Below are 23,421 nucleotides of genomic sequence, written 5' to 3'. Positions count from 1 at the left end.
TTGTTCATGGAACGACCTTTTGATCATGACTATTTCATAAAATGGTTACATTTTTCCCCTTACAAGCAGATTTGTGCTTGAGCAAGATGTTAAAGCCTTTATGGCCCTCCTCTATTTCATAGGTGACTATAGTTATGATCACTAGTAGGCACTATCACTATTTTCTGAGGAAAGTGCGCCACCTACTGGTGTACTCCGGAAAATGAAAAAGTGAAGCAACTAACAGTCAAGCACGTGTACTTTAAGACTTGATTTTTTAATTTATATTTAATCAGATAAATACTCAGAAACACTCTCACTCAAAAGAACATAATTAGCAACACACACACACACACACACACAGAGTAATAAAGCAGTTTGCACAAAATAAATAAACTCAAACAGTAGATACAAAAAATTATGTTTTAAATCTGACAACAGTGAATATGGAAGCTGACCGATGAAACACATTATTATTTCATATGCTTCATCGAAATCCATTACATTCAAAAGCAAAAACCACCAAACCATTGGCTGCAAACGCCAACAGCTGCCAATCGCTCTCAACATGAACTAAAACACTCAATAATCAGCCTTCGAGAGAGAAAAACAACCAGCGGATATGTTTAACCTCTGAATAAGATTTCAGTTTGATAACCTTCACTCAACAAGCAGACAAAAAAAAACTGATTGATTTTAGATCCTCATCAGACTCACTGTGCTCTCCAACAGAAAGAACTCACAACCTTTAAGTCTCTCAATGTGCAACAATTTGCAAAGATTCATGTTTACAGTCAGAACTCAGCAGCACACAGATCCTAGCATACTGGAACCAAATAATCTGTGATGTCTTATAGTGATGAAGAACTCTTAAAACTGTTTTATACAGGATTCTATGATGTCCAGCGCCACCAGGTCACCCTCATCCGATCCCAGACGGCCTGCAGAGAGTCGAAGGCCGGACGCACGTCCAGGATGGAGAACTGGTAGGTGTCTTTATTAATATCCCCATCGTAGTAGTCAATGACATACCGGACTTCCTTTCCGCACCGATCTACGATCCAATCGTGTCGGTCGAAAGGCAGTTCATATCTACACAGAAAGTTAACAGACAAAAATCAAGCCCTCTGTCGCTTTTTAAACACTTCCTTCAGGATTTATTTTTATATCTCACCCCATCCAGTGACGTATTCTGGCTCTGGGCGAGAACTCTTTGGCTTTGCCCCCGAATCTCTTCAGAGACGGACCGCATGGACACTCGCTGCCAGAAACAAAGCAGATCACACTGACACTGACCATCCAATGACTGACACCATATCATCACCTCGCTTATCTGACAGCAACAGGGCATCCGAGGTGATGATGATTTATCTGATTCAAATGTGCTCAGCATCACAAGTTACTTCATTATCAGTCTCCATTATTTCTGCTAACAATAAAAACAGAGAATATATATATATATATATATATATATATATATATATATATATATTCTTAAATGCAGTTTATTCCTGTAGTACTCTTGTAAGGACTATTTGAAGAATAGAAAGTTTAAAAGAACAGCATTAATTTAAGTGCTGTCAAACAATTAATTGCGATTTATCCCATTCAAAATAAAAAAATTAGTTTACATAATATATGTGTGTAAACTGTGTATATTTATACACAAACACATGCATACATATATTTAAGAATTTTTTTTTCATTTATTTAATATATTTATATATAATATAAAATATATGAATATAAATGTAAATTTCTTTTAAAATATATACTTTATGTTTGTGTATTTATATATACGGTGCATAATAAATATACACAGTAGACATACATAATGTAAACAAAAACTTTTATTTTGGATGGGATTAATCACGATTAATAGTTTGACAGCACTAATTAATTTTACATTTGATTTTAATTTAATGCATCCTTATTGAATAAAAAATAATAATAATATATATTTCTTGTAATAATAAAAAAAAATGTTTAAAGGCACTGCTCATGTGAGAGTTGTGTTGTAGTTACCTGGCGTGCAGCGCCTCCCACTTCAGGATTTCCTGCCAGGCTTGATCATTGTTACGATTGTGGATCTGGATGATATTGGTCATGTCTTCTGGAGCAAGACTGTCATCCTTCCAACGCCACCTAGCAAAAACATTTTTTTTTGTAATTTACAGTAATTCAACACAGAAAAAGACAAGATTTTCTTTCCAAAATGTGCAAAACAAGCTCTATTCTTTTCTGCATAGTATCAAAACAAGATCTCCTTTCCGAACAGTGTGCTGCTCATCTTGAAAGCATTTTAAGGAAACAGAGGCACTCCCTAAACAGAAGGCAAAAATTTGCCTACCGAATATTTGCCTGCCAAAATACCAAATTTGACCAAAATATAAGGCAGAATTTTGCATATACCACACTGAGAAAGCAATCTCAGAGTGCACAGCAACAAGTAAAATAGAAAAACAAAAGATCTAAGATACTTCAGCAGGGATGCATTCAAAGGATCAAATATGACAGTAAAGATATTTCTGAAGGATCATGTGACACCGAAGACTGGAGAAATGGATGCTGAAAATTCAGCTTTGCCATCACAGGAATAAATTACATTACAAAACATTTTAAAATAGAAAACGGTTATTTTAAATTGTAATAATAATAATATTTCAGAATATTACTGTTTTTTACTGTATTTTTGATCATTCAATAAATGCAGCCTTAATGAGCAGAAGACTGGTGTTCAAAAACTAACATCAAATTCTATTGGAATTAATCTGTTAGTTTTTGTTCTATCTAGGTAATCAAGTTACAGCACTAACACAAACATCCTGAAGGGAAGCCAAATGGCATATCTGGGGCCTGTTCTTCGTACATCGCTAACTCAGTTAGCTGGATTTGATTGTTGACGATTTGGCATGATCTTGGATCGTTTGGTTCTTCGAAGCTCATCCCAGAGCTGCTGTCATAGCAACAGGTCCGTAAGCTTAAACCTGCTCGGGAGCAGCTTATTTCATGTAAACAGGATTAGATCGCTTCTTTTGAACCACAACTGATACTCAAAATATGTCTGCTACCACCGCTACTTTATTACAAGAGTATCGTACTGATCCAGGGACGATCATTTTAAATAATAATCATTTAAACTTTTATTTAAAAATAATATAAGAATGCTGTGTAGTCCATAACAGCCTACTATAGACAGCCAGTTTTACTCACTGAAATATTTATTTGTCATAAAATTATTACTTCATAATTGTATTAGAGTCTTACACACATGCTATACAGATAATAGAGTCGTGCATTATTTTGAGTGATGACTGCTATTATAAGATTGGCTTGATGGAGCGCAGGAGATGCAGATAACATTATATTGACCCTTAAGAAACTTTCATTAATGCTGTCACGTAACAAATCTGTCCAAATATAAAATGAAATGAATAGATAATTTCTACATTGAAATAAAAAGGTAAAGACTGCACAACTATTATATATTGCGAATCTAAATAATTGGGAATCATGAAAAAAAATATAATAAAATAAAAAAATGTTTCTATTATCTGTTTGATGTATCTATTATAGCATTAATGTAGTTTTGTTTGCTTGGCTGTTTCCTTATAAAAGTCCAGAAATTTGTCGGGTTTTCGTCATTTGTCATTTTTAGTTATATGAAGTCATTACATTGCCGTCGTGCCACTAGCCAATCGCTGCACTGCTGATCATGGTTTCGAGTATCGATACATATCCCCAACACAATGAACACATGAACGCGCAATTATCTCAGATAACTCAATCCAGCGATACTAATCATACACAACAGGTGTGTTCGAAGAACCCAATTAGCCGGATCATGATTAGCACGATGATATCATCTTGGATGTGTCATTTGATCTCGGATGTAATGAGCGACGTACAAAGAACGGGCCCCTGGTCCACTTAGAGCTCTCCAAAACATAAACAGGACACGTGTCTGGTTGTAAAACATTTAGGGACAGAAACACAAAGGTAAACTCACCCTTTCCGCAGCATTGCATTCCAAAACATCTGTTCAGAAGGATAAACCCAGTTCTGGCCTGTGCTTGATCGTGGGATTTTAGACTCCTCTCTTTTCACGGACAGAGAGAATGGCTGGTCCGGGGAGGGCACCTGATTTGGAGGAGGCATCTGTGGGACATGTTAAAGCAACATTAACACACAGTCTCAAAAAGCATCATCTTAATGACGGGATTCCCAGCTCACCATGTTTGTGGGATCGACGGCTCCTTCAGAAGCTCTCATGGGACATTCGACAAACTCATAAGCTCTCTCCTGATGTGCTGGGCCGGCCGGGGGCGTCTGAGCCTGATGCATGGGGCACTCAGGAGGTGGAGAGCCTGGGTTTATTTGACACATTATGAATAATTATTACATACAAGCTTATGATAACAGACAGTGTGTGACTCACTTTTAGGGGGCTCTTGATGCATGGGACACCCAGGGGGTGGGGACACCCCACTAAAATTAGGCGCTGACATCACAGACTCTGCCTGAATAGTTGGGGCAAGATTGGATACAGATGCACCCATGATGAACACCAATCCTGAAGAGATCAAGAACACTGAAGGTCAAGTAGATCCTGCTGCATCATAACTTGTGTTATGATGTTCATAGAAAATCTACTTTATCAAAATCCATTATTTATTAACCCTCGTGTTGTTCTTAAACTGTAGGACTTCTATCTTCTGACAAAAAAATACATTTAAAATGACTGTCAAAATACAGACCATATAAGTATTTTGAAACAGTTTGATGTTCCATATATGAATGTATGCAAAAATATATTTTCATAACACAAAGCTATCATAAGGTTTCTTTTTTTACTTGGATTATGTGGTATGAACTACTAGTATAGCATGTTTATTATAACGTTAGTCATTTTTGGAGCTGGTCACAAATATATTAATAATAATAATAAATATTATATATATATAGAGAGAGATTTGGAACAACTTTGCACGTTGTTCTACGTTGACATAATAGAAGAGATAAACGGACTAAAATGATATTCTGTCAGTGAGAGCACATCTAAAATAAATACTTTGAATCATTTATACAAAATTATACAAAAAAAAAAAAAAAATCGACTTTTACCAATCCCAAAATGTAATAATTACAAAATAAGTTACACAACATCATTCATACTCATATCAAACAATGTCACGGAATACCAGACCATATATTTATCTAAAACACCTTCTTTAAAACGTAGCCAGATTTTAAAATAATAATATATTTAACTAAATCTTTAGATATGACAGCAAATCTCACCTTTCTGTGAGTGTAATGTGAGAATCGGACGCTCTGCAATGTCAACGTGCAGCACTACTTCCGCTTCATCCAGCATCCAGCATGCACTGCGAGCGGGGCGGGACAAATGCGTAGCTCATAAATATTAATTATATTGTGAAAGCTCGGTTGGTACTGCATAAATGGGCATTTTGCTTTAAAATGTTTCTATTTGTTGAATATACTTTTTACATACTGTAATCTCAACAAACAAGTTGGAATAATAACCAATGCAATTCTAATAAATTAATATGCAAGATATTGAAATGAAGGAATCACCTTAAAAAGGACATACAAAATCCTCAAGGATCAAAATAAACATATTGCTTTATTGAGGCAAATGGCATAACGGAAGTGAAAAGTTAAGACATGTGAAGGAACAAATATTCAAAAACAGCTGTTGTGTCATTCCTCAGATACATGCACTTTCCTTTCATTATAAAGGGAAGATGATCCCTGTGCTCACCTTAGTTACAAATGTAAACCTTTACATGGCAACAAATTCCTGTGACATTAGTTTATGGAACGGTTCAGTTATAAAAACACACACAGTGTCATGATATTGTGCATTTTCACATTCCATTAAATTAAACATTAATGCCGAAGACTGAAGGTTTGGAACTTTATGCATTGAAAAGACTTTTAGTAAAAGTAAAATGCAATATTGTTCTAACCAAAAAGTGAAAGAAAAAAATCTTAAATGACATTTAACTGTTTGTAGATACATAATTCAGTGTTTCCTTGGAAATGACCTACAAGGTTCTGAAAGTTACACTGAATGAACTTTTCCCTTCTTTTTTTATGCTTGTTTCAGATTATACTTAAACAAACAATGCACGTCTATTCATCCAGCTGGGTTTTTCTGTTGTTGTGCCACCATTTATTTAATATGTACGATTCAAAACACCCATTCTTATTTTTGACCTTTGGTTGGAACAATGGTGAGAACTAAAAAGATAAAACAATCAAAGTGATCGACATAGCCACATGCATTCCTTACATGACCATACAATGAACCATGTGTTACAAAATGACACTAGAAGTAGAAAATAAGAGGTTTATTTAATGAAACAAAAAAAGGCATTTTGAGTGATTGAATACGAAGGCAATAATAATAATAATAATAATGATTACAATATGGATTCCTGTATATCTCATGCCAGTAAAGACAATTCATCCTAGGTCTGGCTCTCAGAAATAACGCATTTCAAAATTCAAGTACTTATAAGTTCATAAAAATAAAAAAAAACGCTTTAAAATTGTTTCCACACAAACTGCTTTAAGCCATCTTTCATACATTTTAAAACAATAAAACTCATGCGCTAACATCCGTGCCGCCACTGAATGCACGTGTATAATATGAATTTTCTACACTAAATTCGTCATTGTGACAATGAATTTTAAAATGAATTCATAAAAGTATCTCTGTATTGTGAATTCTCTCCTATGCTGTATATCTACTCCGACACATTGACGACTTTTATACCTTTCCGTTAAAAAAATAATAAATATGTCGTACAAACATTACCATGCTGTCCCAGTGCAAAACTGGGTCAATAAATTAAGTACAATGCAGGAAAACTATCCGACGTCGAGAAAGTCTTCGAACATACACGAGCTACACTTTCTTTTAAACCCATTTCCAAAACATAATCGATCATTTAGTTCAGTATTGATCAGATACACTGTACACACCAACGTAATTAAAATAATTATCGTAGGTTCAATAAAATTACTATGTACAATGCAAACATTCAGAGAACAACATTGCCGCATGCAATTAACTGTACAGTGCGAACAAAGCGTGATGTCCGTTTCATGGGAGCGGAGCGAAATCTGAACTGAATCTGGAGCGAGTGTAAACAGGTTTCATTCTTAAAAACAGTTCCGTATTAATGCAACAACTGCTCACATCTTGTATATATAAAATATTTTGCCTGTTCAACCCACAGTTGGATCTCATTGGGGCATTCAATAAAATATCTAAAGTATGTGACATTAATTTTCCAAGAGTTTCTTCTTGAGTACACAGATTTTCCTCGTTTTGTGCAGTTGTGTGGATGAATTTTTCACAGTCAATATACGCGGCTTTGAACATCAGGTGACTGACTGCTTGGCCCCTTTGCACAGGACAGTGATTGAGAGCGAGGGACTGAACTTTGATGAATAAATAATGTTGTTGACCTGCCCACACAGTTTAAAATGAAAACCAAACATGGTTAAAATACAGTTCATCCAGCAATCTCGAACAGTGCATCGTTTGCACTTTTGGTGAACGGTTGGAAAACAAACACAAAATAAAAGTGGGACGGCCAGTCTTTTCTGGTGTACTAGATCTCAATTTGACATTTTGTCAGAGTTTCGGGTCTTAACTCCGAAATATTGTTCTGGGGTAGTTTTCAAAGTCTTTACCGGTCACCATCCCACCATAGTGTCCCATGGAGACCGTCAATAAGACAACGACCCTGTGTGTGAGCAAATGGTGTAAAATTCGAATGCCCTTTCTTTTCACTCAATCGGTTTTTTCCGTTCTCCTGGCTCTCGGGTTTAGATTTCCGGCTGGAACGCAGGACTTTGTAGCAGCCGCGGGCGATTTTATGCATCCACATGACGTTCATGATGTCCAGGCAGATGCTGGAGAAGATCCAAGCGCTTCGGCCGCCAAAGGAGACCCTGTAGAAGGCCTCCGTGCCATACACTGAACACATTCGGCTGTAGTATACTGGCATGACGGCGATCCTCACCAGGAAAAACACAAGCGCCATCAGTACCCCATTAGCCATGTTAGGCTTGGAGACTTTGGGGTAACCTAATACTTCAAAGAACCAGCTGGAAAACACAGGTGAGCAAAGTGACATGCTGTGAACTAATCTACAGTAGCATCACAACATTTCATTTGTGTCATTTCTTATTAATGACAACATGAAATTGCATTTGAAACACATTTAAAGGTACAGTTCAACCAAAAGTGAAAATGCACTCACCCTCAGGCCATCCAACATGTGGATGAGTTAGTTATTTTGTCGAAAACAGATTTGGAGAAACTTAGCATTGCATCACTTGCTCTCCAATGGATCCTCTGCAGTGAATGGGTGCTGTCAGAAACTTTACAATAGTCCACAAGTAACCCACACAACTCTAGTCCATCAATTAACATCTTGTGAAGCGAAAAGTAGCCAGTTTGTTATTTTGTAATTTTTTTTTGCTTCTGGCTAAAATACAAGTCCTCTATCCATAATACAGATTTTTCCAGTGAAACACTTGGTACTGTCTGAATCAAAAGAGAAATATGCACAGATAAGCAACAAATATGTTGGAGGATTTTGATGTGAGAAGTCAACAGAGGATGGACTTTTTCACTGGAGAAAGCATTTTTATTGACTATGTTGGTCAGAAGCAAGATTTGTTACTTGTAAACACGCAGAGTCGTGCAGATTACTTGTGGATTATTGTTATGCTTCTATCAGCTGTTCGGACTCTCATTCTGACGGCACCCATTCACTGCAGAGGATCCATTGGTGATCAAGTGATGTAATGCTATAATGCTACATTTTTCCAAATCTGTTCTGATGAAGGAACAAGTTCATCTATGTGTTGAATGTCCTGAGGGAGAATACATTTTCAGAAAATGTTCCTTTTTGGGTGAACCCAGAGTGATATCTCCTTGGTCATGTGCAGATTGGCTATAATTTTTGTCTAATTATATTGAATGACAGACAAATAACAAATAATCAGTCAAATACCTACCGTTGGTTTACACATGGTGTGGAAAACTCTGCAAGCAGACGGAAGTTAGCAAAATAAGGCAACATTCCTTGACCCTGGAGACACAAGGTGAAGAACAAACAAATAATGACACGGACACGAGTTATAGAAAAGCACAGACTTATGAATCAGCTCCAACAGTCTCAATATCTCCTGCTGTCAGGCAACAACAGTAATTTCTTCAGTGCCGAGTTATGATACTTCACATAGAGCAATGTATATAAAATAAAATAATAATAAAAAAAATGTAGAAAATAGAAAAAGTTTTTCTAGTAATATAAGATTTATTTTAAGATCAAATAATGCCCTTCAGTATTTATTGTCAATGTTTAGATTATTTTTTATGGAAAATGTAGAGGTTATAAATGACTTACAATTTTTCTACTGTAAAATTGCATACGTGTATGTTAAATAGATTATGAGAATTAGAGTGATTAGGTTAATATTATGTTAACTATGCATTTTTAAATACATACATCATGAAAAAAGTATTTTCAATCATGTACTAAATAAAGCAGAATTAGATAGTCTGCTTCAAACTAAAACAAACTAGTTTTTTTGTTCAGATTACCGCTCCTTGCCATTTAAAGTACCTGCATTCTTTTCTGTAAATGTACGACAAAACTATTCAACAATGATAATTGTGAAATTAAAAACCAAAACTGAGCCGTCGATAATAACAACCCACATTTCAAATAAGCCACATATCATCAGGCACATACAGTGGAGTCCAAACGTCTGAAACCACTGGTGGAAATATCTTCTATTTTGAATTCTTAATAATAATAAATAATAAATATCATACATCTTAAAATATAGTCTAACTTTCAATAAAAAAAAAGATGACAAATTTGAGAATATCTTATTAATTTGTCCTCTTTTTTGCTTTAAGTACAAAAGTGTGTATAATACCTGTTTTTTTATATATTCCAGCATAATTTTAGAATGATCTTAAGAGCATCTTGTGTTTCAATGGAAGCAAGAACTTCTAATCATCTGTACAAAGATGTTCACATAATCAATGTCAAATTTACTTAACCATATAGTTCACCAAGAAATTACAATTATCTTCTCATTTACTCACCCTCAAGCCATTCCAAACGCAAAAAGAAGATATTTAGAAGAATTTTAGCAACCCCCCCCCTAGATTAGATACAAATAAAATCCCAGATTTTTAATGTGGTATCAGAAGTTTAGATCCCACTGCATGGTCAACCATGCACGTTCTGTCAGAGAATGATTCCTTCTATAGCTTTTCCTTGCAAAGCGAGGATTTTTCAGACCTGATCCAATGAAATGTTCCTCTCCAAACAAGTTTTGACATTATCGTTCCTACAGCAAGCGAATAAACATTTGGCTTCTGGATAACACACCTACCTTAAGGGCTGCAATTAAAACACACATTAGCATACTTACTGCAAAATGGGACATATAAAAATCAAGGATACAAAAATAATAATCAGGTTTGCTAGCAGATGCATGCTGGTACCCCTAGGTACTGGTAAGTCCATACTGTAACTGGGCTTCAGTAACTGCTCAGAGTTCCATAACAGCAGGACAGCAGACAAGACAGGAGAGAGTCCATCTAGATCAGCCAAGCCTATAGCCCTCATCTCTTAACCCCAATAACAGTGACACTGGTAGTTTTTGCATGAAGGGTTTTGCTGGTCAGAGGAAGTGAGGCTGCGCTATTCAAGAAGTCATGTTAGGTGGGACAGAGACAGACTGACAGACAGATTCTTGGAAAAAAGGTGCAGAAAAAATGCAAAAAGAACGAACGACACAGAAGCAGCAACAACATTTAAAACTCGTTGGACATGCACTAGGAGAAACAAATCGCACGCTGAAAAGAATTAGATTTTATTGTACTTCTAAAAAAAATTCCTCTCATAGTTTGATTATAGACCTTTAAAGGTTACGTGTCAGTGCTAAATATAGCGAAACACTTTGCTCTTAAGATAAAGCACAATTATTAAACACTGAAAAGACTGACGGGGTTTATTATGCTCTATATTTAATATGTCCTAAAAAATATAATGAGGCGAATATTGGAATTTAGTCTGAAGTAATTAACAAAATGACATAAAAAAAAGTTCTGGTTTTAACGCTAATAGCATTTCTGAACACAGGAAACAATAACAACGAATGACATTTCCAACGACAGACTTAATTACTCACTGAGACCCAACAGAGACTTCCAGCTCCACATTAAATTACCTAGATTAGCTTGTAATAATTTAGAAAAAGGCTTGAAAAGGCAGTCATAAAAGTGACCAGTGACAGTATGGTCTACATCCTGACAACAAAATGCATGTTCAGGTTTGAGGCGATCCTCAAGGTTGCATTAAATCAGTGCAAGGAAACTGTAGGGTATATAAGCAACAGTAAAGCCATCATCAGTCGCTGCCCCAGATGCATTTTTAGGAATGAGGGGTTTTTTTGTGCCGCCAAATTTTCAGAAATGAACACGCCCTAAACATCATTTGTCATGGTCATTCTGCAAAACATGTGCCTTTTGAGTGTCTGTTGTATGTATTGTTTGACTAGAGGCGCACAATACATCTGTGGCTAAAATGAAATAATTATCAAGATATATGGCAGAATTACAGCTGATCTTAAGAAATAATACTGTAAAGTATAATCAATCTTTTTTTTTTCTTACCATTCGTGCATTTAGTAAACACATACCGTGCAAGCATGACCCAGGTCACTCAAATCTGTTAATGACTTTAACAATTAACAGCTTTTAATAACTTTTTTAAACTTAAAATTTCATTCAATAGCATGTATAGTTATTAGGTATAATATAACTTATTAATATAAGGTTGCTGAAATGACATCCCAACATGTATATTAATTTAGATGGAAATTACAATAATATGCATTATAACTTCTTTATATTTATGAACCTATTAACAACAAATTATTTGTCTGGTGTTATTGCCATTATTTACATTTTCTGTAAAACACATATTACAGAAAGACCCATGCCAAATAACTGAGCATCAGCAGATGCTATTTTTTAAGCGTTTAGGTTCATTTTTAACAAATTTCTGATTCATTTCTATCAAAAGGCATGAGGAATACCCTGTGCAACTTGTAAACTAAATGCATAGATATTTAGAATTCAGCTGAGGACCAGATCAACATGTTATTCAGCAAAACCTTCCCATATCGTGAGTGTGGATCAGCCCAACAAACAAGCGCTTTCTGGCTGTTACTCATCCTGCAGTTGAGACGTGGATGTTAGGTTTTAGAAGAGAAAGAGGGAGAGTTTAGGAGGAAGATCGGCTCAAAGCAGGGGAAGGTTTCAGAGCATGCACACAGGAAACCCTCCAAAGGCACCACGGGAGCAGAGAGCATCAATACATGCACACAATCCAATCTGGTACAGTCTGGGCCCAAAGCTGGCCAGAACTGACCAACAGAGTTGCTGAGGGGGGAGTCAGAGAAGTAGAGGAGGAGAAAATAGACTTCAGCATAACCGTCAATGAGCATTCCATGCAAAAAATACCATCATCATCATCATCATCATTATAATTACCATAGTCAGCTACAGAACCTGGTGACCTAGAGGGTGACCATACAACTGAACCAAGAGTGAACAGTAGTGCCCTCAGTGGTGCAGACTAGTGGTTAAAGATCTGGGCTGGCAACTATTTGGATACCAAGTTTAACAAGGACTATGGCAACTAGGGATGAGCAAACTAGTTTCTTAGAAGCTGTTTACAAAAGAAAGGTTATAGTGTTAAAAACTAGACAGAGCACAAAAAAACTGCACAGAATGACTCAATATCGAGATTAATAAAAGCTTTAAAAGTTGGATTTTTAAAACATCCGCCTAAATGTGTGTGCGTTGTATGTAATGACAGTGCTTTAAAATGCAACTTAAAAAAAAAAAAAACTGTAACTAGCACCCTAGTAAATGATGAATAAATAAAAGTGATGCATGCAGTCAACATGCCATTTAAAGCATCTAAATTGTAAAAAAAAAAAAAAAAAAGTAAACCACTTAAATTAGGTGTTGGCTAGCTAAACAACCACGACTTATCTCTAATATTTTTTTACAAAATTGTTTTTATATATATATATATATATATATATATATATATATATATATATATATATATATATATATATATATATTATATATATAATTTGTTTTTGTTTTTCTACAGATGAGGACACATACATTGTGAAGGACACTTTTACAATCAGAGAAGGTCACAACTCAAACATACAGGTTACTGATTTCCAGCTCTGACCATCCTGTTTCTCTGTTTATAGTTTAGTGCTATGTTATAAGGGAACGCTGGTCTGGTGGAGCATCAGCCAATGAACACAGAGCTTTCAGCACCAGCTGCACACCTGACACACCACTGCTCACTCTTGGTTGTCTCTTTCCCATCTTGCCTGCATGTTCTGTTATGGGACAACATGGGACTCACCAGTACATAGTAGTAAGCATACAATGCCGCCAGGTGGTGGATTACAAAAAACTTGTCTCCTATTGCTCTCCAATAGTAAAATATAAGCAGCAGATCTGGAAAACACAGAAAGAAAAAGGCAATAAGAGTCAGAACTTCTTTAAAGAACATGAATTTAGCATACAAGTGATTTAATACATTCAAATAACTACTAATAACACGGCTTACCAATAATATACCTACATCTCAAAAGAAAACATTGATCTAGGGACATTTGCACCAAAATTCTTCTCTGTGGTCATCTTAACCTATTTCAGAGATTTTCATAAAGTCTCTGCCAACACCTTTGATTGCTGCAAGGCTATATATATATATATTTTTTTTTTTTTTTTTGAGAAAACTAACAAAAACGAAAAAACCTGCCATAAAAACATTTTCAAATATTGAAATGAATTTGAAAACGGAGACTAAAATAAAATATTATAATAAAAGGTCTAATTTAATTTTTATTAATAATAAACAATACCATCTCATTTGTGAATATTTGTTAATGGATTAGATAACAATAAGCAATATATTTTTACAGCGTTTCATTAATTTTGTTAAGTTAGTTGATACAAATACAACTGTTAATTGTTTGTTCAAACTTAAAAAATAAAGTATAATACTAAATGTTAAAATTAACATTCTGAAATATTGTTATCATAAAGCCTTTTCAAAAAATAATATTGGGTCTTTCTCCATCAGTCACATTTCAGCTTATGTACATTAAATACATAAATGCATTACACTGGTCAAATAATGTGCAACAAGTCAAAGGATTTTTTTTTTTTTTTTTTTTACTAAATCAGTGAATGCATTTAATAAAAAATTAATTAAAAAAATATATATATATCATCCTTCAAAAACATGACATTATAATAGAGAATCCACAGAATGATCTGCAACCAGGTTAATATGGTCAGAGACGGTAAAGCTACTGAGGCGTTTCTTTGGTAAAACTAGCCTAGCCTAAACTATCTACTAGAAACCCCCCAAAAAGCAATCAACTAAAAATTAATTTCAATTTTCAAGCTCTCACCAGATATGAGGTAGCCTGTAGTAATGCTCACGTTTATCTTCACCAGAGCAGGATCTCCCCTGTAGAGGTAAAGATGAGGACATGGCACTGAGATTACTGGAAGATCACCTTCAGTTCACAAACAGTTCCGGAAAGCATCCTGCTCGTCTGTGGAGAGCAGCGCTTTCCCAGCATGCCCTGCATGCAGCGTGAGAGGTCGAGCACTCACCATACGGGGTCATGATTGACTGCCTCATCGAAGAACAGGATGTAGAGGCAGAAGAGGCCGACCAACAGGGCATGGAGCGTGGACACAGTCCTGCAGAGACGCAAAAGGTTTTATGACTTGACAGCAGTGTTAACAGTGGTTTGCTTCTCCCATTGAATAATGTCAAGTTGAAACAAACGAAACGGAGCGATTGGCTGCTGTCAATCAACTCGGCGCTGTGTCCTACATCTAAAGATCTCCTCCAGCTGGCCGTTCTCTTGACAGCCTGCTGAAATGAGCATTATCGCTGCCATCTTCGCCTCTTGCCAGTTTCTATACGCATATGCAGACATTAGTGATTTTGAGCGACAGCTTACAGCTCGATCTCTACAGTGTTATCTTCTGATAAGTCATTTAACAGGGAAATAACTGAAGCACCGCTGCGAATCCTCTGGTGATATTTAACAAGCTGCCTGTTTAGAACGGTTATTATAGTTTTAATTGTATTGGAGATTGAATTCTAAACAAATGACTCTTATGAACTAGTGGATCAGTACGAACAGTTATTTTCAGTGAATCAAAAGCATTCATTAAGGAATCATTTGATGAAGGAATCATAAATGAAAAGCCGTGTTTCCACTATCGAGCTTAAACCGGACGTGCTAGTGTGTGCCAGGGCCAGTCGCATGCGTTTCCACTGTCACTTCCGGGGCTTGATCGTGCCTCGCCGGGGCTTCCCGATGTGTATCATCAAAATATAATAATGATTTTAGTTCGGGAGCTTTTATAAAAAATGAGAGTCTGCGCTGCAGATCATTTCAGAAAGCTAACAGCTATAACACCAGCATTAAACACTTTTTAAAAAAAGTCAAGCTCAAAACTCACTTTCAGTCAGCAGCGAGTCTTTGAAATAACTTGATCCAATGTGGATTATGATCACCATACAAGGCAGAAATATTTATAAGCGATGCAAAAGTCTGTGCACGCATAAACATGGTAAATATGACAGCTTGAAGAAATCAGACATCAGCTTCTTATTCTCTATCACAATAGTGTATTTATTTAGTAACTTATATTATCTGTCACAAGCCTCGTCTCGAGAGTTTAGCTCCACGTTCCCTATCATAAAAAAAATATATAATAATGTTTTTTGTTCGGGAGCTTTTATAAAAATACAGATATTATCATTCATTCTAAATACGGCGACTCGACTAAATAAGCAGGCTATTTTCATAAGCGTTAAAAATAAATAAAATAGAAATAAGTGTATTTATGTGTGATTAATTTTGAGTCCTGATAAATTAAATCAATATGATCAATGCATCACTTATTCTATAGTTAAAACATCGATGCTTTTGAATTTGAATATATAACAAAGCATGCAAACAAACAGCCGCTTTTATCATGTTCGTTTTGTGATCGCGCATGTTCCAGTGACTTATTTCTTAGTTTTCTGATAACTTCTCTTTGTTGGTGAAACGTTGTTCTGAGAGGCGTGCAAAGGGCGTGTTTTAGTGACCCGCAGCGGAGCTTCAGGCCCTGACTGTGGAAACCCTGCGCTATTCTGGCCTCGGTGCTGCTGGCTCGAGGCTATGAGCCCCGCCGGCCCGCTTTAAGCCCTGGCTCGCACTGGTCCGACAGTGGAAATGCGGCTATTGAGTCTTTTGACCCAGTTCTTCTTAGTAAATATATAAAAATAAAAAAAATAAAACTGTGTAATATGATTTATTAACAAATGACTGGTTGTTTTAAGTAAAGCATTCAGTATGCGGAGATATTCCAATTGATTTCTGACCAAAAGTTCTTTTTAATGAACCAAACCCACACCCTGCAACCACAGTAGTCCAATCCCTAAACAACTCTTTATAATATATTATATAAATATATAAATTATATAATTTATTTTTTGTGAATCAAAACCACACAGGTTGACCTGTTTTCTAAATGATTCCTGAACAAATTTGTATTTTGAGCTGGACCTTGTTAGCAAGTCAAACATATACAGTGCAACTAGTTATGTGTATTCAACTCCAAAATTAATTAGTCTTCCAAGTCAGTTCTTTGAATGAATCAGAACCACACCGTGCAACCAGTGCAGTCCGATTCCTAAACACATGACTCTTGTGAGTCAGTTCTTTTTAGTGAATCAAACACATACAGCTTACAGTTACTCTTTTAAACTTAAGAAACCCTGAACATGAGAAGGTAATACATGGAAAGAGAAATGCAGAACTAGTCCCAGCACTCCAACAGACGGCACAAATCATGTTTGTGTACCTTGAGTTCCACTCGATCTTCTGTTTGTGGGAGAGTTTGAGGAAGCCAGGGCTGATTCTGGACGATACCCAGGGGCTCACGCTGTGAAAAAGCCACTGGAAAGTGCAAAAACTCACCACCGAGATGAGCAGGATCAGCTGGCTGAAGGGGTCCATGGCCACCCGACCCCACTGAAAGAGAAAGAGCAGAAAAAAAATTTAGAATAAGACACGAACATCAATGTCCCGTTGAAATCACACAACGGAAAACTCACCGTTCCAGGAGAGAGGCAAAGTAAATGTTTAACAGACATGCCCTCTACCATTACTGTGCTAGCAAAGGGAAACGAGGTGATGCAAAACCCACGTCTTTATCTGCACTCATAAAACGAATAAAGGCTGTGGGAAGTGTCACAGTATCGGTCCTCTCAGACTTAGTTAAAGCATCATATTGGTTGATATTAATGCTGCCAGGAGTGATGCAAGAGTTGGTTGACCATTCCAAAATCTCAGACGTGTTACACATAATGGTTGGACAACTGTTCTGGAGTCAAAAGTGGGCTTCAGTGTCATAAATGGCATTAGACGTAATCCTTTATAGAAGTACTGTATGTACAGATCATATTGAGCTTAGCTCTAAATGTCAACCTTGTCCTCGTCATGTTTTCAAACAGTTTCTCTTGCAGTCTGGTGCAGTGATTGTGCACCAAAAAAACATATCCCCTTTGAGGCACAAAGTTAGAAAGCAGTGATCCATAATGATAAACCTTGGGCTAAAATAATCACAGCGTTTCAATCATTCAGCACAAAGAGCAAAAGACATACAGTAGATCGAATTCATGCTCGCCTGCGCTTTTCTCACTTCCTGTACAAAGTGTCTTTCATGCACTCAGGGGAAAAAAAGGTACAAAATTCGTAACTGGAGCAGTAACTACTAATGTATACCATTTAAGTACAGATATGTATCATTTAGGTAATACTATATGCATCTTTAAGTTAACATCTTGCATCCTTTAGGGGTAAATCAGGTACAAAGGTGTACCTTCTGAAAAGGTAGCATCCCAGTGGTAACTTTTGTACCTTTTTTCCTGCAAGTGTATATGGTTAATCATCTGAGGAAAAAGGCACTGGGTTAATGTTTAAATGGTTAGCTGGACTAAATCTAGTTAGAGGTTAGACCATATCAAATATCACATCACTTGATTAAACCTTTCATCTGTAAACAAGCATTTAATTCACTGTATCATTCAATAATTGGCACTACAACACATTAAAATAATAAAATAATAATAACAATATACATATAATTATATATACAATATTACTAATATCAGTACATATATATCCTTGAGACCGGGAAATTCAAGAAACCTCAAGGAAGAAGGGTTGTTTTACAAGACATCTTCCACAAGGCATCTAATAGCTCATAACATCTCCTGCTGATCTACTTTCAAGACCTCTGGCCCATAACAGCTAATGGAAAACATGAATCGCACTCTTACCTGAGGCTAAAAGTGTTCAAAGCACGAGAGAAAAACACAAAACATGAACCCATTGCACTGAGAGTGTAGCGAGAAGAAACTGACACACTTTTGAAAACCAGGAAATTGGACTTTTGTGGCTTTTAATCGGTTTACTAGCTTTAAGGTCATCTACACTATAAACATTCAGCAGAGAAACAATAATTACAAAAAACAACTAATGAATGTCCACTCAACACTGACACATCAATGGCAGATGTAGCCGTTAAACCATCATCTGCAGCACACAGTCTCTAATGTTTTTACATGTCACAACAAGCAGACTTCCAACGGTCATGAAAGGAGATCTGCATATCAGCAGAGATGCAAATGAAACAAATGAGGTCATTCACACAGGAGGTCATTCACACATCCTCACATGCCTTAACTTGCTCATTATTGCTAAAACAAACAATAGCCAATCCCACCTCCCTAAATTCAATATTCAATATCCCAAAAGGTGAAGTGTGTCATTTCTTCACCACTAGTGGTAACAAACTGTAGGTTTCCCTACACCAGTCTCCCAATAAGTGGACAAAAAAAGCGGTTCCACCCCAAAATACCACTGGTTCAGCAAATGTGTCTACATTGGGTTAGTTAAAGAGCCAGTAAGATGAAAATTCTAAGCTTCCTATCACTGTTTATAAGTCCTTTACATTAGGTTTAAATCCATCCAAGGTTAAAAAACATTGTCATTTTGTCAAAATATCCTTTTAAAATTACCTCAATTCTCAGAGATCCCCAAACGGTTCGCGCGAAGCTGTTCAAAAGATTCAGTTTCCTTAAACCCCACCTTTCAGTAGCATACTGTGTTCTGATTGGTCAACTAACATAAGCAGTTTGGATTGGTTGTTCCGCACACACCTCCACGGTAAACTATGCGTTAGCATCTGTTTGGGGTGAATTATGTCTTATTCCTCTCATCGCGAAGCAAACAGTAAAATAAAAAACTTGAACAGTCTCGCTGCTTTTTCTTCTGTGTGTGTGTGTATTCAAGCCGCGCGCTTCAGTTTGAATCTGAATAGCGCGTTCAGCGCGGGGGCGTGGTCACATTGGATATAACGAAGGGAGACGTGAAAAACAGACATCGCGTTGTTTTCATATGGATTACTTTATCACAGAATATCTGTTAGCAGCACTTGTTTAGTTTTAAAGTAGACATGTCAAGCTTTCTATAGATATCTCTCTCATGTCTCTTCGTTGAGTATTCACGGAGTTACACTTCATTTTAATGACGTGTTTGTACATGACGATCAGCACAAACAAAGGCTGCAGACAGCACACATACTGATAAGACACTCGGGAGAAAACAGACACATAACTTCATAATCATACTTCGCGTTGTGATTCGGAGATGCTCGTTGTTCTAAATAAAGTTGGTAATGAACCATCTTTTATGGCCAAACGCTTTGAAAATCCCGCTGTACTCACCGAGATTAGAAAAGTAGTCATCAGTGAAATGTTGAGAACACAACAAAAGGGATTTGTTGTACTGCTCTGGTATTGTGTTGAAAATGAATTTTAGCCATTGGTTCTTCTGATCTTCATTCTTTGGCAGTGAAAATAAAACAAACGGTCTCCTCGACATGAGGCTCTTACACCAACCGGAGCGTCTGTGTGGGGGGTGGGGCAGGTCAGAGTTCCGTTTCTCCCAAGACAGTAGGCGGAGATTATTATGCAAAGTGCTCCTAGTGACGTACATAGAGATGGGCAAAAGATTTGAAATCTATAACGACTCGTTTCAGCGATTCAGAGTTGACTCCTTACTTTAGAAGCCAGTAACTTTATAAATCGTGTACTTTTTGGTTTAATTACTTTGCACATTGTTTACACTGATGGACAGCTACATCATACACTGTAATACAGGTAATTTTTGATTTCCCATTTGTGTGGCTCTTTAAAGAGAGAATTCAACGCTGGCAAGACAGGCTTGACAAACTTGGCTGTGTCTATGCACTAGAAACACAAAATTATTTTTTAAATTGCTGCTACATGACTAGACAAACAAGAGAAAGAAAAGCCCTGAAGCGGTCCAATGATTTCCGGATAATGCAAAATAATGTGTTTTGTATCATCCAGCAGATTTTTGCTGACAAATAAACAGGAATCAGGGTGCAGGAAACTAGTGGTACACTAGTTTTTTTTTTTTTTTTTGCAGATAAGTTGTCCTGTTTGTTATGATTGTAGACGTAAGCATAATCTATAAATCATTGATTACAAACAAACTATACCGTGCTATATTTATTAACTTCAATTTATGATGTGTAATTAATGTAAAATTAGCATTGCCCGGTCTTTATTTAAGAAAATTATTCTGAATGTCCAAAACCTTACAAGATTACAGAATGCAATGTTAGTTAGCATTTACTTCCTTTTTATTTATTTATTTTTTTAAACATTTCTTTATTTGCGAAAACTACTATAGGTGTACTACAGAATCAAGAAGTTTATCAAGTTACAATATTTTGCAATTAATTTTCTAATTTATTAAAATTAGAAAATGTATTCAATTTAATTGTAGCAACTGGTATGCATGTTATTTAAACGAAATGGTGTAATATAATTAATATCAACTTTATAGCAGTCATCACAAAATCCATATCAGCCAACCACTATACACACTGTAACAAAGCTGGTCGAAAATCTGCAAACTTATCTAATGAACACATAACAAGAATTAAAGCGGTCATAATCAATGGAGTTGCAGTCAACATTATTTCGGACATGGTCAAACAGCTAAACTAAGAGACTTTGACATCAGCACATCTCCTCATGTGGCGATAAGAGTCAAAAAACATGCGGCCTCTAAATTTAGATGTTCCTTATGTAGCAATAGGCAACATGCACACATAGAGGAGGGGTGAGGGTGGGTGTACTATAGTTCCTATACGGGTGAAGGGCAGATGTCCAAAGAGGCCATAAAGCAATAGTAACAGGAAGTTCAGCAGTTTTCACAGATGAACAAGGGTGATTGCAGGTTTTCTGCTCCATGTACATGTATCTCATTTGTGAACATGCAGTTTAAGAAACTAAAAGCCAATAGTAAAAACTTTTGAAAAAAAATGTATGACTGGGTAGATTAACATGCTTTCCTTACTGGTGCACAGGTTTGTCATGTGGGTGGCAGATCACAGCATTGACAAAGCTGCACTGCTGGCATGCTTTAGTTTAGTGCATTGAAAAAATGCATCATAGATTAAGAGAAGCAGTGCTGCCTTATGAATGAAAGATCTGCTGTGTAAAGAAAGGCTCATAGAGCAGCATAATGGATGGATAGCTAAATGGATGCTTTATTAAACCCATGAGGAAACTGCAGTGCAAAAGCAGCCTGACACAATCTACCAAGTACACAAGCAAACATATGTATACAGAAAAAAAAAAAAAAAAAAAGTTTTTTTTTTTTCTTTTCTTTTTTAAAGGCCTGAAAAAACACGATTTAGAATTTGTTTTTGTTTTTTTTTTACTTATCACACTATCAAATATTGGCCTATATACTATATGCTTTATGGCAGATACCATGGTATAATGATGGTATCTGATGTCAATACCATTGTAGTTTCATAAAATTGATCAATGGATTGCAGATCTATTAATTACAAATTTGATTTTGTCTTCGTTTTTGTCAGCAAAAGAATTTTAAACATTGCTTGAGTTGTACCACATGACATTTAAGAGCCAATCAAATCAAACCTAAAAAAAAATGGCATCAATGTTTTCCAAAACAATGCATGACTACAAATATTACATTTCTAAGAACATTACATGATTATAAAAGAACAAAATAAATCATTTTAATTTGGTATCTGTATATACTGTACACACATCACAGCTCTCAAAACTGAAAGTAAACCAAAATAAGGAAGAGCAGAATAAAAGACCTCAGCAGAAAATTAGTTTTTAGAAGTCAGAAACTTTTTTTTTTTAAATGAAAAATGCCGAATACGTTAAAAAAGTTTGCATTTAGCATGTCCATTAAATACAGAGAAAATTTATGATTTCTAATCGCAAACCTGAACAAATGTTTCCCTTCATACTGACAAGTATTTTCACCGTAGACTCGCACGCATGAATATAAATATTCAAATATTCCACTCAGAGTTTGGCTTTTAGATGATATTGAAGCCTACGTTTGTCAATAAACTCGGTCATTTAACTCCAGCTGGTGTGCAGCATTGAACCGCATTGCTTGTGTAACACATGCACACATATAATTGTATACATTTGTGCTTAGATGAACATTTTATTAAGATGAATGCTTGCTGAATATACATCAAAAACCGCAATTCAGCACTGACAGCCTGTAAACACAAATCCTGAATCACATCTCTACTAAAGCTATGTAAAAAACATTGCGATGGACGGATATTGACTCGTGTTATCAACATGCCTGCTGCTTTCTTTAGGCCAAATCATAACGCAATACTGACTGAAAACACAACGCTTGTGCATTAAAATATGATCTAATATAACGAAATACATGCGTTAACCATATGTTTACCTCTTATCGATCATCAATGGTATCGTCTGCTGGCTAGTTGTGCATGGTGTCTGAAAACATGGTCTGATATGAAACAAATCCTTGTTTTTCGTCAATTAGACACATGCATGATTTTCCTCCCTCCACGGCGATATGAAATGCATGATTTCATATCAAACAGATAAAACTGGTGGTCCTTATAATAATCTCAATCTGCGATCCGAGTGGGTTTTATAGCGCGCGTCGTTGAGAGCATGTTGAGAATGATTGCTGTATGTGGTGGTGGAAGTAAGGGAACGAGAGGATCCAATTTCAGCTTCATTCTTAAAGAGATATTCACACACGGATATTGTCATCTGTTGTGGTGGGAAGTTTGATTCATCAGCGAGTCGAGTCTTTTAAATGTATTCA

At 36.1% G+C, this 23,421-nt stretch overlaps 2 protein-coding genes across 3 annotated transcripts; both read right to left on the bottom strand.

Annotated features, from left to right (window-relative positions):
* Nucleotides 1-235: 235 nt before the first annotated feature.
* Nucleotides 236-5,399, bottom strand: LOC113042560 (cytochrome c-type heme lyase-like). The gene is made up of 7 exons (XM_026201500.1): nt 5,281-5,399; nt 4,418-4,552; nt 4,213-4,346; nt 3,989-4,137; nt 2,005-2,124; nt 1,154-1,240; nt 236-1,071 (listed from the first exon to the last, which is right to left on the bottom strand). Exons 1-7 carry the CDS (start codon nt 5,354-5,356, stop codon nt 873-875), a joined length of 900 nt encoding a protein of 299 aa, XP_026057285.1. The 5' UTR covers nt 5,357-5,399; the 3' UTR covers nt 236-872.
* A 201-nt stretch (nt 5,400-5,600) lies between these two features.
* LOC113042561 (transmembrane protein 56-B-like) lies at nt 5,601-23,421 on the bottom strand. 2 transcript variants are annotated; one of them, XM_026201502.1, is made up of 7 exons: nt 23,032-23,416; nt 17,036-17,205; nt 14,780-14,869; nt 14,572-14,630; nt 13,512-13,606; nt 9,046-9,119; nt 5,601-8,127 (listed from the first exon to the last, which is right to left on the bottom strand). In XM_026201502.1, the coding sequence occupies exons 2-7, from the start codon at nt 17,188-17,190 to the stop codon at nt 7,707-7,709; spliced, it is 894 nt and encodes a 297-aa protein (XP_026057287.1). In that variant the 5' UTR covers nt 17,191-17,205; nt 23,032-23,416; the 3' UTR covers nt 5,601-7,706. The 2 variants fall into 2 exon arrangements, with proteins under 2 accessions (XP_026057287.1, XP_026057288.1); XM_026201503.1 differs by lacking the exon at nt 13,512-13,606 and having other exon boundaries at nt 14,603-14,630; nt 23,032-23,421.

The sequence above is a fragment of the Carassius auratus genome, chromosome 24, assembly GCF_003368295.1.
Source record: "Carassius auratus strain Wakin chromosome 24, ASM336829v1, whole genome shotgun sequence".
Classification (NCBI taxonomy): Eukaryota; Metazoa; Chordata; class Actinopteri; order Cypriniformes; family Cyprinidae; genus Carassius; species Carassius auratus.
Note: the sequence above shows the minus strand (reverse complement) of the source record. Positions and strands in the feature narration are given on the sequence as shown.

Bases quoted from the DNA above. Each gene is read 5' to 3' on its own strand.
- LOC113042560 (XM_026201500.1), bottom strand. From the start codon at position 5,356: ATGCTGGATGAAGCGGAAGTAGTGCTGCACGTTGACATTGCAGAGCGT. The intron at 4,347-4,417 runs GTGAGTCACACA...AAATAAACCCAG, and splicing joins GCATCAAGAGCCCCCTAAAA to GCTCTCCACCTCCTGAGTGC. The intron at 4,138-4,212 runs GTGAGCTGGGAA...CATGTCCCACAG, and splicing joins CCGTCGATCCCACAAACATG to ATGCCTCCTCCAAATCAGGT.
- LOC113042561 (XM_026201502.1), bottom strand. From the start codon at position 17,190: ATGGACCCCTTCAGCCAGCTGATCCTGCTCATCTCGGTGGTGAGTTTT. The intron at 14,870-17,035 runs GTACACAAACAT...GCGTCTCTGCAG, and splicing joins AAGATCGAGTGGAACTCAAG to GACTGTGTCCACGCTCCATG. The intron at 8,128-9,045 runs GTAGGTATTTGA...TGTGTTTTCCAG, and splicing joins ACACCATGTGTAAACCAACG to CTGGTTCTTTGAAGTATTAG.